Here is a 19,253-nt window from a genome sequence, read left to right on the forward strand (position 1 = left end):
TGTGCATATATAATTCATATTGTTATTTACATGATCTCTTTTGTACCGGCTCAGAGATCAAAACAATTCTAGCTGTCAAGCACGGGATCCAGAAGGAGAACGGGACTGATGGAAGAGAGAATGAATGAGAAAACTGATGTCAGAAAAAATAAGTTAAGGAATAAAAGATTATAAAGTAATACCAGACAATGGAGAGAAAAAAAATAATGTGCAAGGGATAGATAAGATGAAAAAGGATCAGAGGGAAAAGATGTCTGAAAAAATAATCAGAAAATGTAGAACAATCCCATTAACTCCTATTAAGAGTCTTAGACACAGTACTTTACAAAAGGAAGAGAAAGAGCAAAAGAAACTAAATAAAAAAGAGGAAAAATATTAAGGAGACAGACTGTTATGTACAATATTTTCATTTCCTTGTGTGTGCGAGTGACTTACTATGCATCACGAGACAGGTTCATCTGGCATCTTGTTACCTAATCCTCTTATGTTTGAAACCTTGGGGAAGGGAAAAAGCAAGAAATCTGTTTTTGACATGCACAGAGAGATTTTTGGTCTGCTGCCCATATAAATATAGGACAGTTAAATTATGTTCCCTTTTATTGTTAGGAGTATCATAAACAATGTGCTATTGTGTTGTTCTGAGAGAATTCTTCTCTCACTATGTTAGAGTAAAGGTGGTCAAAGTGTGGAGCCATCTCCAAAAAATAGGTTTTTATTACTTGACCCTTTCCTAACCCAGTAGCTTTTTTTAGTGATGCTTATGCTACCAGTGGCTCATTGTAATGATGATAATGCTTTGCACTCACTCCTATAAATGCATATCTAGTTGCAGGATTGATGACCTGGTGCTTTTGTCCACAGATCTCAAAGCTATTTCCAAAGCAGATAAGATAAATGTCCTCCCCTAACTAAAGAGGTTACTTTTCAAAGTGGCATTTACTCCCCTTGCTGTGGTTTTTTTTTTCCTGATTCTGGCAATCACCTGGACCTTCGCTCAACAAGCGTAACATGATTCCATGATTTAGAGTCTAACCTGACAACTGAAACCACTAGTGCTTTGAATGAAGTGTAGTGCTGAGCCAGCGCACTGGCGGGTAAAATCCGTTACTGAACAATGTGGTCTCAGAGCAGTCCTGTGGCTTACTGCACAGTTCTGCTGGCTTACTTCCAAGTTCTGCTGGCTCTACCACATAGAGGAGATAAGGGACATGGGAGTCTTGTATTGGGGGAGAGAAATGAAAATGACTTCTTTGGTAAAATTACTGACATAAAGAGTAATTTAGCCCAGAACATTTGATAACATGAAATGCTATTTCGGCTCTAAATATCTTAGAACAGCAGCACAATTTATTTCCTAAGAGGGACACTTTTCAAACTCAGCAAGTGTGTGAACACTTACAGGAAATAATGGCACAGGAGTTAATAGGCTCTTCAGGTAGTCAGAGTTTTGGGGGTGAAGGGGTGAACTGAGGGCGTTTTTTAAGTTTATTTCTGCAAAGGCACGATTATGCTATTGGATTCTTAACTCTGTCCAGATCTTTAGGCTGCAGATTTCCCACAGTGCTTTCAAAATCATTTACTTTGAAAAGTCCACATAAATAACTAGTGTTTGAGTTCTCTTTCCGAGAATCCAAAGCAGAGAATCATTCATTTTACTCTTGTCTCCATAACTTTTGAGGTCAGTGGTTCCCAATGATAGGTACATTTGCCAGTTGTTTAAGGTTTCATGACAGATACTCAGTTGGCTGTCCTCTGTACCCTTCCCCTTCCCCCCCTACACACACTTCTGTCACAGACCCTAATACTGAACACCTCCTGCAAGGTGCAGAGTGCCCTCAAATCCCATTAACAGCAATGGTAAGAGTTAAGACTCACTGGCTATAATGGGAGTTGGGAGCAGCCTCTGTAGTACATCCCAGTGCGCTATGGCTGCATTCCCATTCAGTCAGTCAGTCAGTCAGTCTCATGCCATTCTGGAATCATCCAAGATTTGGAGTATTGCAAGCAACATTGCTGGTGGGAAGGCATATACTGGAACTCTAGGACTCATCACAGAGTTTGGTCCTTGAATTCACCAACTAGATATATAGGAGAGGAGGTTGCTGACTGCAGTGGAAGGGGAGCAAGTAGGTGACTGGGTCTCAGTTGGGTGAAGTGATGAATCTGAGAACAACTGTTTTAATGTGTTGTTTCAAGAGGCTCTACCCCTGCTTGTCATTTCTGTGTCCTTTAAAACAGACTTTTGGTTATAGCTCACATTGACTATTGATTTGGGTTTTTTGCAGGTATATGAACAGGATGATCTGAGTGAACAAATGGCCAGTTTGGAGGGGCTAATGAAGCAACTTAATGCTATTACTGGCTCGGCCTTCTAACAGCTGTTGATGAATAGATAAATTGTATTATCCAGGAACATTGCAGCATACAAGTACTTCATATACACCACACATACACAACCCCATAAAACCACTCTTTCTTCAGTACCATTCATTCAACGTAAGGAAGATTCTTGATGAGTCCTAAAAAATAAATAACTAAAAATCCGCTACATTACTGTCGATCAAGCATCTAAAGCAATTAAAGTGTGGCCCTTGCAAATAAGTGAAACAACGACAGCAGAGCTCGAGGTGATGCCACTTGTTTGCTCATTTTGATCTGCTTGCCTTTGTAATACTTGAGATGTCATGACTATCTCACATTTTACTTAATAGAGGTGTGTAGTTCTTGATGAAAATCTAGTTTTACATCATTCAAATGTATTTTTAAACGTATACCATGCCATAATTTGTCAGTGTGGAAGTTCACTCTTCATGTATTTTTGTTTTTTATATACTTTTTTTATGTGAAAGCACCCGTAACAAATAATCATGACATAGCACCAAAGGATTGGAAGTGTTACCAACAGCACAAAACAAGACAAATAACTCCCATTTCTTTTGTAATTTCAGTCACTCATCTTGCCCAAGCAGTGTGCATTAGCAAGTTGCTGTAAAGTCCACCCATTTTTGCAAGGTTTTGGAAATCCTCCCATAGGTAACATTTTATATCTGGCTACAGAGAATGGGAACATAAAAAAATCTGCATTGGTGGCATGCTGCCAGCTGCCGTATACTTACAAAAAGAGGATATGATATGCAATCTTCTCTGACACACAGTGATAACGTGCTTAAGCTTGGACTAGAACACTACTAAATATGGAAAAAGAACAGGAATACTTGTGGCACCTTCAAATAAATGTGTTAATCTCTAAGGTGCCACAAGTACTCCTTGTTCTTTTTTGCGGACACAGACTAACACGGCTGCTACTCTGAAACCTTCTAAATATGGGTGGTCTTTGTGCCATACTGCACTGTGATGATATCTGAAAGCTCCTCCAGGGCCACCTTTCGCAGCAGCAAGAGGAAAATGGGTGAAGTTCCTCCCACCCTTTCTCTACTGCTCCAGCTCTTGTTTGAGACTGCTCAGTTCCATGAACTCTGTGATTCAGTCACCAATGACTTCTCCTTAACTCAGTGGAGGCTGTGGAAATTGGAAAGCAACCCTAGGTCAGGCACAGTGGAAGATAAGACGTATCGGTTAGCAGTGATGGACATAGCACAGTTTTTACAGACAAGCTACAAATTCAAGAAAATGAACTAAGAAGTTGGTGCATGATTGGGAAACAAATTACAGGTGCTTGATTGCAGTAGGATATTCCTTTTTCAGTCATAGTTAAAAAACAACCAACCAACCACAATTTAGCATCAGGACACTGCTGTGAACTTAGAGAAACCCTTGCAGTGTTCTCCCCCCTTATCTAGTAGTCTAGCTTCATATTACAGTGTTTGATAACTGTAACTGTTTGAATTGACTAAATTTTGTGAGCATATTTTTTATTGCTGAATTTTCAGCTGCATTCAGAGTTAATCCCTGTTTATGCAGCTGAATCACCAAAAGGGAACTGATTTGCATATTTATCAGTTAAGTGGCTGCAAAACCCAATAAGAGAATTTCAGATGAATTACTCCATTCAGTTCTGCCTTTGATTTCAAGCTTGAGTAGGTCATAATTTTAAAAGAGCACAGAAGGGCTGGGATCTTTACAACCTAGTAGTTCCTTTTATTAGGTGGGTAATTATATGTGAACCCCTGAATAAAATATTTTGAGTAAAATGGCACTGTAACAGAGGTAATAATTCAGATTATTTTCTACAGCCATGTATTGGGGAAGAAATCAGATGCAAAGGATTGAATTCAGATGCATCATTAGGGAACTCTAGTGTGTTTGTGAAAATGTTTCTTACGAAAATGTATTTTATTCAATTGACTAAGATTTTAGTCAGATATTTCCTAAGAGTTAAGGAAGTCATATCTGTGTGAGAGGTTGAGTTTTTATGTTCTGTCAGATCTGTAACTAAGAACTTCCACTGAAAACAAAGCAGGCAAATTGGTCATGACGACAACCAAATTCATAGTCCTGGTATTTGATCCCATGATGTCCCAGCCTACTGTCTTGTTTCTGCAAAGCAGGTTTAAATACACCTTTCTGAAAAAGAGCCTCTTCCCTGCTAGCAGAGATTGTCAGTTATTTTGAAATAGGTCCACAGGGCAAAATTCTGCACTGTCTTATCCTGGAGTAAATCTGAGTTACTCTGGAAAACAGGATCTGACTCATAGGACTTTAATGAGCAGTTTTTAATCATAGAACATTAACCCAAAACTGAATATATCCATGATACAAAATTATCTAAAATATGTGATAGGTAAACCTCAAAAGTTTTGACAACTGGATTTTGTTTGGATAAGCAACCAAACATTCAAATGCTTATTTGAACGTTGGTTATTGTGATGTCTGTCCTGTGGCTTTGATTATCATAGCCATTTTGTGAATGCAACTCTCATTGATTTAAATGTTAGACCCTTGAATGTCTGCAAAATTGGTCTGGATTTCTCTTGAGGGCAGCCTTTCTTGTGAATTCTAAAGCATTTCCATCTCTAAACTCAGCCAGAAACTGGAAATGAAAAGAGAAATGCAAAATTTCAGAACCTGCAGAAGATCCAGAACAAGTTTGGTTTTTTATATCTGTGAGTCGTCCAGAAGAGGAGATTCTTAAATTTTACATAGTAATTCAGTCATCCCTAGTTTGCAGGCATATGCAGCCATAGCTGTGTCCTAATATAGGTGTCAGTCCTTCAAACACTTGTGTTTAACTTTACAGAAGTGAGTTGTGTCATCTAAGTCAATACAGCTTTGCAGGACTGGGCACAAAATCTAAGCTAAAATAAATTCCTGTGCTCTCTATTCTATAAATAAACTATGGGAAACAGGGCCAGCTCTGCTGTTTTTGCTGCCCCAAACAGCACTCCTAATTGCCACCCAGGACGGCAGGAGCAATCAGTGTGCCGTCAGGGCAGCTTGTGCATTTCCGCGGCGGCAGCAATTTGGCGGCGGCGCAGCTCCTGTCTTGAAGCTGAAGATAGAAGCTGGCGCCGAATTGCTGCCACCGCGGAAATGCTCATGCTGCCCTAAAGTCTGCCCCCGTCGTCTGGGGTGGCAATTCGGCATGCTGCTTTGGGGCAAAAACACACAGATTGCCACCTCCAAGCACATGCTTGGAATGCTGGTGCCTGAAGCCAGCCCTGATGGGAAAGAACAGCTCATTCTATTAGCTAATACCAAGACATGCTAACACCTTTCGTTCTAGTTAGTAAGATGCTTCTGCTGCAAGTTGAGTTTAAAATTTCATATAAAAAAGTAACCGAGTTTTTAGATTAATTGTTAATTTCTCTATATTCCAAATTCTCTAGACAAGTACTAAGCTATGAACATTGGTAGGTTACCTCCATTTGTTTCTCTTGCAAATCCAGTTTATATAGTGTATCGGTTTAGCGCACAAGTCTGAGTCCTTTAAGGTTTCACTTGATAGCTAAAAAAGAAGCTGTAGCCCTGTGACTTACATCAAGCTAAATAAAAATAAACTTGGGTGTACAGGAAAAATGAAGGATCTCCGGACAAATAATGCTCTTCAGAAACTTGATCTGAGGAAGTCCAGAGACTGAGTAGCATTGTTAAATAAATAGCTACTTAACTTTATATTTCAGTTTAGTTGTCCAATAACAAAGATACTGACCTTCTAAATAAACATCCAGACATGGGAGACTCACATGAGTGTAACAGCACAAAACCTTTAAAGGCATATTTTGATAGTGCTGCATTTGCAGTGAATTCAGATGTAAAATTTATTTCAGTTTTGTCTGATTCCTAAGCTTCCAGAATATTTAAATTGAAAAATTATTGATGTTCAATCATTCTCTACCCTAAACACCCTTGTAAATGTAAAGAAAGATAAATTAACTTGTAACAAATTTGTAAAGTTGTCATGGGGAAGTAGCTAGCTAATCACAGCTGGGAATAGTTTCCTGGGCGACCATCACAGGTAGCAGTTGGAGTTTGCAGTCAAGAATTCTGCAGCTGTATATCTTGTATCATATTCATTTTTCTGAGCAAGACCTCACAGATGGAATTCTGCCAGGAACGTCATTGTCTGTGCATACAATTCCCAGGTTAGTCTCATAACTTTGTATTGTTCAACAAATAAAATCTGATAAACACTCCATTAATATTCAAATATACCACAAACATAAATAGCACCACTCTGACTTAAATGGACGAAATATGATGGCCAAGTTACTTGTACAATTCAAAGTTTTCCCTAAGAATGTTTTTAACACGAAGAGCAGAATCATAATTTACTAATCCCACATCCTTATTGTAAGAGTGGTTTTGTGAGCTGTTATGTTGATAAAAGGCCTGGTCCTGCTCACTACTGAAGTGAATGGGAGTTTTGCCATTGGGTCTGGTGGGAGCTGTTGAGTTTTATATTGCGTTATGAAAATGTCCTCTCTTAAATGCCATATTATTCTCAAGTCTGAATTTCCACAGTGTTACTCCAGTTATACACTAATGCAGCCCCACTGCAATCAACACAATTGAATCAACAAAAACTAGAGTAGCACAGTTGAGAACTAAGGCATCAGTTATGATACCTTAGAACAGTGGTCCCCAACCTTTTTCATCTGGCGAACGCTGGACAACGAGCCACCAAGGACCATGGCCGGCGGACGAGCATCTGCTGAAATGCCACTGAGAAGTGGCAACATCAGGCGTCGCCGCCAAAATGCTGCCAACAAGCAGCATCATCCAGAGGCGTCGCCGCCAAAATCAGTGGCATTTCAGCAGCAATGCCTCGGGATGACGCTGCTTCTTGGCGGCATTTTGGTGTATGCTTGTCCATCGGACAGTATACGGTCGTGCATAGATGCCCCAGTGGGCGCCATGGCACCCACGAGCACTGCGTTGGGGACCACTGCCTTAGAAAATCATGTCTGATACTGCATCAAGACTCAACCTCATGATGAAATGATTATTTCCACTAGAACATTCTGATCCTGTTTCCAGCAGCACCTTATCACTTGTATTTGACAGCCAAATCTGTTCACTGAATCCTTTAATAGGCATGCCAAGTCTTTATTTTTTTTAAATGGCTAGGCCCCAATCTTGCAAACGTAGGGTTACCAATTTTGGTTGGCTGTATTCCTGGAGGTTTCATCACATGACATAATCTTTAATTAAAGATAAATCTTCAATTCCTGGAGATTCCAGGACAATCCTGGAGAGTTGGCAATCCTATGCAAACACTTATGCACATGTGTAACTTTACTGGTGAGCCTACTCATGGTAATAAAGTTAAGCACATGCATATGTGTTTTCAGGGTCAGGGTGTTAAATGTTATTGAATCTCTACATAGACATGTAAAATATGGAAAATAAAAATATTTCAGGTCACAAATATGATTATTAGCGAAGCCACAAACGACTGAATGTGATCAGAGATTATTTTTCTTATCTGTTTGACTTGTCTCTCTATTGGCCAGCAAGTGTCCTGTCTGATTGCAAATTGAATTTGCTCAGTCTTCTTTTTTGATCTCAGCAGACAGCATTTTAAGCATCTTCATTCTGAAATTTTTTGATTGGAGAAAAACAATAACAATACAGTACATATGTCATAAAGTGGCACAGGCCAGAGTTTTTCACTGTATGCTGTACATGTATTTTGAAGTGCAAGAAAGCAGTGTTGGTAGAAGAAGGGAAAACTGCTGTTTTTATTGTTGTAAAATATACCTGGCAATTCCTATATTTGTGAATTGTCACCATGTGTAGGATGGGAGGGTTGGGGGGAAGGGGTGTACTTTTTATAAGTAATAATTTATTATTTAGAGTGTTTTCTTTTGGATAATTTATGATAAAAGGGAGATCTGGTTGGAAACCTAGAGTTGGCTGTTAAAGCTGCCGTGTCCCATGTCTCAGTGTGTTGTGTTTTAAAACTATATTATTCAGACCTAACTATAAGAATATTCAAGAGTAACTGGCAAAGCTGTCTTGCTAAATATTCACTAGTATCTGCCACTGAGGTCATGCAAAAGATGTTGACTGTGAAACACTGACATAAGCTGTTAATTGTTACAACATTGAGGAAAACAGTGCTAACTCTTCATTTAAAGGGCTTTGCAAGGTAATTCAAACAAATTGTTAGCCTACTAGTGATACCTTAATCTGGTCGAAATGGGTTACACTACAGTTTTAACTAGCCTTAGCTTAAAAAAAAAATCTTGTTGTTTCAAAAGGCCTAAAAATGGCATTTTGAGCCTATAAACAGTTTCTTTAAATTGTCAAATTCTAGCATTGTTAACCAAATTAGACTAGTGACTGCAATATTTAAGTGTAAATCTTGTTCTATGCGAAAGGAAACTTGCTTACAATTTAAAAATAAATGACTGTTTCTACACACAATCTTGTATACTAACTACATGAAGAAAAAGGGGGTTTTGTAATGCACTGTAGAACAGTCTCATATTCATTTTTATAGAAATGTTATTCCAATGGTGCGTTTTTTTGTTTAATAAATAAAGTTTTGATACAAAAGTCTTCCTGTGTGATGTGGTGTACTAAGTCCAGGCATTTTTTTATTTGCACTGAGTGACCCTAAGTGAAAACAGAAACATTCACTAGCTTTGTGCATGAGGATTTTCATTTGTCACAACACAGCAAAGGTAAAAAGTCTGTAAGCTTTATCCAGCTGAATTCACAGAGAGCAACAAAAATTAATTAGGAGGCTAGAGACTGATTTATGAAGAGAGATTAAAGAGTTTGAGTGAGGATGACAGTACATCTAGGATGACTCCTAGATGCACTGGCAAGCAGTTACTCACCCAAGAAGTCCTTTGAGCTCCTCCTTTGAGTGATTGTTCACCAGTATAAGTAAAGTTTGCCCAATCTAAATCAGAATAGATAGTGTAACTTCGTGAGGAGAAAGGGTGGGTGGGAAAGGGTAAATAACAGGCAAGAACTGGTTGAAAATTATGAGCACTAAGGCCCTGATCATAGAAAACACATGGATACATTCTCTAACCACACGGAGAATCTTATTGACCTCAACCTAACTACTCATGCTTAAAATTAAGCTTGTGCATAAGGGTTTGCGGGATTGAGACCTAAAGAAAGAGAGGAACTTTTAAGGTAGAACTTGGAAAAATGGGATGGAGTAGAAATAAGAATAAATGTAATTAGGGGAAAAGGGGGAAAGTAGGTATAACTAGGAATAATAGAATATAATTAAGAAAAGTGAAAATTTATGCTGACTATAAGGGAACACTACTTGACTGTGAGCAAGTTCAATTGAGTGGGGTGAGAATTCACCCTGGGAAGCAGTAGAAATCCTGTTGCTTGGAACAATTAGGGCCCACTCTTACTTAGATTAGTAATCTCAATTAAGTGTTCGTATGATTGGGGGCCTTAGAATGGACAATGCACTATTAAAAAGCCATAGGGAATATTACTGTATTGGCAGAGAAAATGATCTAGGGGGCTGATTTTCAAAGTGCTGAGCACCCAAAGTAGAAATCAGTGGAAGCTGTGGGTTTCAGCACCTCTGAATCAGGCCCTAACACGTACCGTTGATAATATTTGTCTATACCTAATATTGTGACAGGGCTTGTGACATGAGAAGAGTCGTTATCCACTGAGTACAGGGACTATTGTTACAGCCTGATTAGTGCTAATTGGCTACACCAATGGGTTCACAAATTTAAAAGAACATGAGAATTAATGAGTGTATCTGCCTCATTCCTATTACAAGTCACAATGAGCTGGTTGTAAACTTAAGCACGGGCCATAACTGATGTCAAAAAGGCATCCAGGTTGGTATTATCTAAACATGTCATAGGAAACTGAAAAGACATGAAATATCTCAAAACACCCTACCATTTAGATCTGAACACCTCAGAAGGTGGTCTTCTGCACAGATTCCCCAACGCTTAGAGTTCGGAGCTTAGTCCTTTCCCTCTAATACATTCATAGGTAGCATTTAGTTCTCAACTTTGCCTTTACTAGATACTTTCCTGGCATGTTTTGATCCTTTAAGCGACAAAAGAAGATATAACGTGTAAAGAAGTCTCTTTGCTGTAGGCTCCCTCCTTTCAATCTGGAAAGTATCGTAGAAATGTCTGTCTAGGAGGGTCTAGGAGGGCCCTCGAGAAGTCATCAAGTCCTCTCTGCTGTGGCAAGACCAAGTAAACCTAGACCATCCTGACAGGTGTTTGTCCAACTTGTTTTTTTAAACACTTCCAGTGATGGGGACTCCATGCACTCCCTTGGAAGCCTATTCCAGAGCTAAATGCCCTTATAATTAGGTTACAAAATAGGAAAAACTTTCTGACTCATTATTTGTTGTCCTACCTTCAGTGGACATAGAGACTAGTTGTTTACCATCCTCTTTACAATAGATTGGAAGACTATCAGGTTCCCCATCATCACCTCAGTCTTCTCAAGACTAATCATGCCCAGTTTTTTTCAACCTTTACTTATAGGTCAGGTTTTCTAAACTTTTTATCATTTTGTTGCTCTCCTCTGGACTCTTTCCAATTTGTCCACAACCTTCCTAAATTGTGGTGCCCAAAATTGGCCACACTACTTCAGCTGGGGTCTCAATTGTGCCAAGTACAGCTGGACAGTTACCTTCTGTGTCTTACACACAACATGCCTGTTAATACACCCAGAATTATATTAGCCTTTTCTGCAGCTGCAGTTTATTGACAACTCATATTCAGTTTGTGGTCTGTTATAATCTCCAGATCCTTTTGAGTAGTGCTACCATCTAAACAGTTAGTGCCCATTTTGTAACTGTGCATTTGATTTTTCCATCCTAAGTGTACTACTTTGCACTTGTCTTTACTGAATTTCATCTTGTTGAATTCAAACCAATTATCCAATTTGTCAAGGGCACTTTGAATTTTAAACCTAGCCTCTTGCAAACCACTCCCAGCTTGGTGTCATCTGCAAATTTTATAAGCATACTCACTACTCCATTAGCCAAGTCATTAATGAAAATATTGAATCATACTAGACCCAGGCCTAACCACCCTGCAGGATCCCACTAGCTATGCCCATTTGACAGGGGAGTCTGAGTGTGACTAGTGATAACTAGTCTTTGAATACAGTCTTTCAACCAGTTGTGCACCCACTTTATAGTAATTTTAGCTAGACTACATTTCACTAGTATATAAACTAAATTATTATTTAATTGGCACCACAGAGACTTGACGGGCTAAGTCTCATGACTGTAATATTGATGTAGAGGGGCATTGGCAGTGCATGACTCCTCCATTTGGAGAGGCTGCGCACGCCTGGTTTGTGGCTCCACCACAAGGCCCACCTCTGCTCAGCTTTCTCCTCCCAAAAGCCTTGCCCATGCTCCACACCTGGTGCCACTCAGCCCTCCTCCCGGGGGGCTGCTCACGCCTCTTTGCTGCCATCTCCCAGGGCCCCCTGCCCACCTGATGGCTGGCCATTCACTGCTCTTGCGACCTCTTCATGTGAGGTCTGCATGCTGGTAGACCAGAGGTGGGAAGAGACAGAACCCTGGGGGAAAAGGAGGAGCAGACATCTGTTGAGAAAGTAATACAGCAAAACATAAAATCGCCAGTAAGTTCTTGGAATGTATCAAGGATAACTTTTTGTTCCAGAAAGTGGAGGAAGTAACCAGAGGGGCAGCCATTTTAGGCTTGCTATCCTTAGCTCCTGTTATGTTTTTCCCTTTTCCTTTTTCCTGAGGCATTGGCACAGCTGCAGTCTTGTTTAAAAGTGGTATTTTATTCCTAAATGTGTTTCTTCTCTTTCACTAAGTTTGTCTTCGCTAGGTAATTTGGGGAAGTGTTTTAATGGAACAAAACATTTGCTTTTTTTTTCCCCTCCCTGAAGTATTTATTTCTGAGGCCATGTGAACCAGTGTAACACGTCAAAAAAAATTTTTTTTGTATTCTAAAAATCTTGGTTAAGAGAATTAATGTCTGCTATAAGGGCCAGATATTTGGAAGCTTTTACTCAAATCCCTGCTCTAAAAAATAATACTTAAGCATTTATATGAAACAGCACAACCTCTCTCTATGGCATGATCCTGCTCAATGAATAGCAATTTTCTACTGTGACCTATCAAGAAATAGTCCAGCCCAGGCAATTTAATAAATCATCCCTGAAAAAATCCCTCAAACTTCTTGCTTTCCAACATTTCCTCTAGTCCAACAGTTCCTGCAGATTCTATAATCTTGAGCATCAACCACTTTTTTCCATTTCCACTGTGGTGGTGGTAGTGTTTTGATGCATTTCTCATGTTCATTTAATCCTAATAAAGCTAAAGTCAGCATTTCTTAGAACCTTTGGTATTTTAGTATGTCCCCTTCCAATTAAAATCCATTAAAAAAAAAAGCATCTCAGAGTCTCTATGATTCGCTTCACTGACATTTAATGGGAAATCACTAGGGACAACATTATTCCCCTGGGTTCATGTATCCGGTTAAAGGTTTATGGTGGGGGTTGTTATCCCACAGCAGCCTCTGAAAAAGTTAAGGCGTATGGATGAGCCAATTAACTGCCTAGACTGCAACTGGAGGAGGAGTCAAGGAGCAAAGAGGACTAATTAAAGGAGGAAGCTTACCTGAATAGGAACAACTGGGATTTATATAAAGCCAGGTAAAAGCCAGAAAGGGGTGGTAGGGAGGAGTTCTGTTGTCATTCTCTTTGAAGCTAGGTTGCTTGGTCCAAAAGGACAGGCCTATTTGGGCAGTGTGGAAATAAAGCCTGAGAGAAGCGTTGTAGGAAGTAGTCCAGGGGAAAAGCAACAATGTGTGGGACAGTGCAGATCTCAGCGGCTGGTTGAAGGATCTCTGAGCAGAAGAGAGTGGGCCTGGGTTCCTGACAAGCCACAAGGGAAGTGGCACCATTGAAAGGCAGTGAGTTGGAAGGCTGCCTGAGTTGATTGGTACAGAAAGACTTTAATACACAACCCCCTAAGCCATCCCCAAGAAGGGGCAAACTACAGTGAACTGGCTGGAGGGTCAAGCACAAAATGGAGAAATTGAGTCCTGACAAAGTGATGGCGTTAGCAATTGCAAGGGGATGACATATGTGGAAAGAGTTAATCTCCAGCACAGTGAGGAGGAGGTGCCTAGTGGTGAGTGAACCCCATAACTAGGTTGTCTTGGTAATTTTGCCCATTCTCCAAGGCCCTTCTTACTCTTGCTCTCTCTCTCTCTCACACATGTGTCAATCATTGCAGAAGAATTTCTAAGGTGCTTCAGGTACCAAGCAGTGCCAAATTACACTATCAAATTGGTAGGAGACTTTAAAGTTTCAAAGTTAATATAGAGAAAAAAACAACCAGGGAATTTGCAGAAGGGAGAACTTAATGTCCTTGGATTTAAAACAGAACAAAAACAAACTCTCATACACCTCAGCATCCAGTCATGTAACTTTCATGAGCTGGCTAGTGTGTGACTTGTATACCAAGAAGTTATAGTGCTCACCCTGGGTGACAAGTTAATTCTGGATGTCAGTTTTTGGGGGGTTCTTAGATACTGCAGTGATGGGCCCTGTACTAGAGATAGTAACTTGAAAAGCTAAGTAGCTCAACTCAAAGATTAATATCACCTATGCCAGCACCCCAACCAATCAGCCAAGTTGGGGGAGTATTTGCACCCTCCCCTTATCCCTGCACTAGAATTTCACTAATGACAAGGTAGGCACCTATCATTACAGCACCCAGTGGAAGAAACGGGGGCAGCATGCAGATGCTTCCTGAACACATTTTCTGTTAGAGCAATGGGCTCCACATCCCCAAGTAGCAGAGATGCTGTCATAAACAGATAGTTAAGGGTTAATGCCTCTTTTACCTGTAAAGAGTTAAGAACTTCACCTAGCCTAGCTGACACCTGACCAGAGGAACCAATGGGGGGACAGGATGTTTCAAAAGGAAGGAAGGAAGTTCCCTTTGTCTTGGTCAGTTTCAGTTGGAGTAAAAAAGATCAAGAAACCAACCTCTTATCAGAGTAGTAAGTTTTAGAAAAGAATAAATAGGTTTATGTTTATTTTCTTTTGTAGCTTGTCTTTGTGCAATTAGGGGAATAATCAAATTTGGATATTCTTGTGTGTACTAAGGTTTTTGCCCAGGGGAACATCCTGTGTTTTAAATCTGTTGTCTGTGAGATCAGCTTGTATGCTATCTCCCAGAGGTTTTTTTCTTTTATCTTTCTTTTCTTTAATCAAAAGCCTTCTTTTTAAGAATCTGATTGATTTTTCCCCTGCTTTTTTAGATCCAAGGGGACTGGATCTGGACTCACCAGGGATTGGTGGGGGGGGAAAGGAGGGAGAAGGAGTAATTCTTCCTTGTTTTAAGATCTAAGGGGTTTGGATCAGTGTTCACCAGGGAACTGGTGGAGAAGTCTCTCAAGGCTACCCAGGGAGGGGAAGATTTTGAGGAGGAAGACAGAGTTTTCCAGATGACTCAAACATTTGGATGGTGGCAGCAAAACCATATCTAAGCTGGTAATTAAGCTTAGGAGGTTCACATGCAGGTCCTCATATCTGTACTCTAAAGCCCAGAGTGGGGGTGAAACCTATGACAGAGGCAAACCTGAGATTTAACAGTAGCAGACCCACTCTCATGACTCTGCTACATGCCTGAGATTCTTAAGACTCCAAGAGGCTGGCTTAGCCAATTAAGGATTTACCTATGTGAGTAAGAGCTTTGGAACTGACCACCTACACAAAGCCCAACATCCACAGCCTCTGAGGCACGAAAGACTGCAGCTCATTTGTGAAAAATGAGGGCTTATATACCTTGTGCTTGATCCTGAGTTCCTTGCCCATTCCCAATCTCTCACCAAAGCCAATGACTGCCCCAGGAATGCAAGTGTGGACACATGGTACTGGAGTCAGTGCAGCGGTTGCAGGTGATAGTTTAGACTTTCCTTCTGGAAGCATCGATTGGTGTTAAAGATGATTAGGCTGCAGCCATAGAGGTTTATAGCCCCTCGTGTCTTGCAAGAGATTTTTCTACAGGAACTACTCAGAATTTATCCTGCAGGGTAGGAAATCACCTACAGGACAAGTCAAACAGGATCCAGGAATGTAGGTGATCTGTTAAATGAACTCCATTCCAGCCATCAAAATTGCAAGATGACTAGTCCTTTACTTAACTGATAAACTAAAGAGTTGTTGTGGTGCAGTGTAGCAAACGTGCTGACTCTGCCCATGCTGAGCCGGATGGAAAGGATCTAGCCAGAGGAAGGTACTGTATTACTTAGTTCAACAGCCAGCCGGTAGAGTAATCCATAATCCCTAGAGTACACTGTATATTGCTAGCATTCTGCAGTTTTGATAGCAAAAATTCAGCCTCTCTCCAAAGGAATGTGAACAGAATCAAAATGGGATATCTTACAAAGGCATCAAATGAGTGTGTTAATATGGGGGCACCTTGGGCCCACCTAACCCTAACCCATTTAAATTGTTTTGTTTTGTACAGTGACAGGATCCTGTTTAACCCTTCAACTCTCTGGGCCCACCTATTCCACCAAAACTAACACAACAGCAAACACCTCCCTGTATGCAACTTAGCTTTTAATCTAAACGAAATCATTCCAAGTGAAAGCCTGGGATTGCCTTTCTGTATGTTTGGGAAGCAGGAGAGAAGGAGGGAGGAATATAGCCATCAGCAAACTGGAAACCAACTCATACATGCACCAGTTTGAGGGGGGGGGAATGATCAGAAAGGGTGGGAAATGCCAAGATATTATCCAACTGAAGACTCACCTCATAAGCTCTTGAGTCACAGCAAATGAGACTGCCAACACGAGAGGAAACTGGCCTGCTATAACTCTAGGAACTATTCTGGTCATTCTCACTGGTCGCCTCTGAGGCAAAGGAAAGGGGAATTGTCTTTTTCATATACTCTCCCATGTCACATCTGCTCTTTAAAATGTTAGTTGGTGAGTGGGCTCAGACACTTTAGGCCTGGCCGCACTGAAAGCATGAACTGTGTAACCTGCCGAAGGGACAGGTGTTTTAACATGCTTCTGCTTGTTTGCTGTTGGGAAAAAGGAAGGACACTAGTGCATACAGGACAAAGTAGTACCAGCATTATATGAGACAGTGCCCTCTGAGCTGTCTTACTACACTACATAGAACCTCCTCAAAATAATCCCTTTTGCTTTGGGTGTAGTAAGCCAGCCAAGAGACTAAAGGACCACACAAAACAAAAGGGACTATTTTGCGGGAGGTTCTATGGGCTCTATTATATAGGAGGTGAGACTAGATGATCACAGCTGTCCCTTCTGACCTAGCTAACTAAACCCATTTCTAAGTCAATGAGGTGGCAGGGGTGTAAGTCTTCACAGACAGGCTGGTCCAGTGCTTAGGATGCCAGCCTGGGACTTGAGAGACCTTGTTCATTTCCCTGCTCAGCCACAGACTTCCTATGTGATCATAGGCAAACCACTTAGGGCTTGTCTTGGAGTGTAGTGACTGGTGCAAACTGTTTCTGCAAAGACAAGCCCTAAGTTTCCCTGTGCCTCAGTTCGCCAAGTGCAAGATGAGGATAATAGCGCTTCCTTACCCCACAGAAATATTGTGAGGATAAATGCATTGTGAGGTGCTCAGATTCTCTGCTAATGGGGGACACATAAGTACCTAAGATACACCAATAAATACTACAGATATTCTATGCAGTCCACACGTCCGATGAAGTGGGTTTTAGCCCACGAAAGCTTATGCTTAAATAAATTTGTTAGTCTCTAAGGTGCCACAAGTACTCCTGTTCTTTTTTACAGTGGCAATGCCATTGAAATCAATTGTGTTATGCTGGTGTAAATGTGGTACAGGGGTGGGGAAAGTCAGGCCCCATCTTTTCTGTAGACAGGGAAGTTCCTAGAGTAGAATATTATCAGCAAAAGAAACGTGCCTGGCTTTGAAAATAAACATCTCTGCTTTGCCTTGATGCTTCCCTCTAAAACATAACCTCTTCTTCGCTGCCTCAGCACTTATCTAGCAATAGGAGACCATTATCCTGTGACTATGTTCCTGTCCATTGATACTGGGCCTGAGTCTCCTCTCACACAGTTATAACTTGATTTCAATGAATTACTCCTGATCTGCCCTAGTGTATAAAAGAGGTGAATCATTAGCTCTAAACGATGATCCAGGTGCAAACCTGAGGATATGTTCTAAACCACTGCTTTTATTTTTGTGCTAGAGTCCTTGAAAAAAAATCTATTTGGGGTTGTCAGTCGGGATTAATGGAAGCCTTTTCTATTATATCACATTTAAGGGAAGAGAAATATGAGTGTAGGGTAAACCAAGCCATGATGAATTGTATGTGTGAGGTTTTACTCTGAATTTAAAATAGTGGCACACTAATAAACTGATCATGGTGCAGTATTTTATTGGCCAAGTGGGAATATTTTTATTTCCGGCACAAAAAGATGCTGTCCTCCCTTGGGCCTAATAAATTAAATCCCTTTGAGATTTTCATATACCAAAATAACAGTATGGGAAATAAATCAATAGAGTTTAATAAGAAAATGTTGCTATATGGTTTGCGAGGTGTTGGTTTGTTTGTTTTTTAAAGTCAAACTTGACACTGTTACATCAATGTGCTTTCACGTAAAACCTTTATCTTTAGTATTTGGGAGGGGGAGGAGGAGGAGGAGGTTATTTATATGCATAGAGTTCATTTGCTGAATATGTATTTGTGCTGCATCCTTTGAAGTCACTGATGCATGTTGAGTCACTGCAGTACTTGGTGCAAGCACAGGCTTCCTGTCCTGTTCGTGTTTGCCCTATGCATCCTTATAATTCCAATAGTGCTGGCTGGCTCAGGAATTCCTCCAGGGCACACTAAGTGTTTTCCTTTAAGACCCATTTCTCTTTTTCCCCTCCCTCCCCCTGCCCTTTCCCCTATTCCCAAGAGAAAACTAACCTTTACTTTGTGCACTGAGAGCTAAGCAATTAATCATGCATCGGTGCTTTAAACTCCCAGAGCTAAGGGCATCCCAAGGAAATGAACCTCAAGTGAGCCCCTGCATGCATCTAGTCATCCACAAGGACAAACAGGGAACACAGAGCTGCTCTACTGCATTTGTCACATAGTTTGAAGGAACCACAGTGCCTCACAACATGTTCAGTGTAAGAATAGGGCATTGCACAAAAATAAAGTGAACACTTTTTGGGAAGATCATCAGCGCTGGGGCCATATCTTGCACTGTGTCTAGCACAATGGGTTTGTGGGACTCACCAACATACAACTATTAAATCATAATATCATTGCTGGGCATGATAGTCTGCCAATTATATGGATAACAATGGGAAATAACATATGAACCCATGGGTGTTTTTTGTATGTTGCATATTTGATCTGTGAGCCACCCTGTCTAGCACTGACAGAAAATGAATGGCTGCATGCTGGATAGTTGTGTATTTCTGTCCATGGAGGAGTAATGTGTTGCCCTTCTCGCCATGATACTAAGTATTTTAGAAAGAGGGAGCAGATGAGCTTATACTAGTAGTATTTGCAGGGTGGTGGTGGGAGGTTCTGTGGTTATGACTCCTGTGTTGCCTTCTCCAGATCACACCTCAACTCATCATATGATGACATCCAGAGTTAATCTGTACCACAGGACTACCAGTGCCTTGTGGAGGCTAAGGAAGGTCCTACTTCTCTCAGACTCATTTTTGGGAAGGTATTGGTACTGCCTGCGTCTTTGAGCCAGGACAAATCTTCCCTCCTTCTCCTCCACATATGCACCCTCACAGGGTTGGGCATTGGGCTAAATCAGTGGCTGGTGAAGCCCTCACCCAGAAGTGCAAAACCCAAGAGGAATCCTTTCGCA

At 40.7% G+C, this 19,253-nt stretch overlaps 1 protein-coding gene across 2 annotated transcripts in view; it reads left to right on the top strand.

Annotated features, from left to right (window-relative positions):
• DCC (DCC netrin 1 receptor) overlaps window positions 1-3,212 on the top strand; it is a 933,783-nt gene extending 930,571 nt beyond the window's left edge. For both annotated transcript variants that reach the window (XM_050944636.1, XM_050944637.1), the window contains exon 29: window positions 2,286-3,212. In XM_050944636.1, coding sequence (XP_050800593.1) covers window positions 2,286-2,375 — 90 coding nt within the window. In that variant the 3' untranslated portion in view covers window positions 2,376-3,212. The remainder of the gene's footprint in view (window positions 1-2,285) is intronic.
• Window positions 3,213-19,253: the final 16,041 nt, after the last annotated feature.

Source organism: Gopherus flavomarginatus, chromosome 3 (genome assembly GCF_025201925.1).
Source record: "Gopherus flavomarginatus isolate rGopFla2 chromosome 3, rGopFla2.mat.asm, whole genome shotgun sequence".
NCBI classification, from domain to species: domain Eukaryota; kingdom Metazoa; phylum Chordata; order Testudines; family Testudinidae; genus Gopherus; species Gopherus flavomarginatus.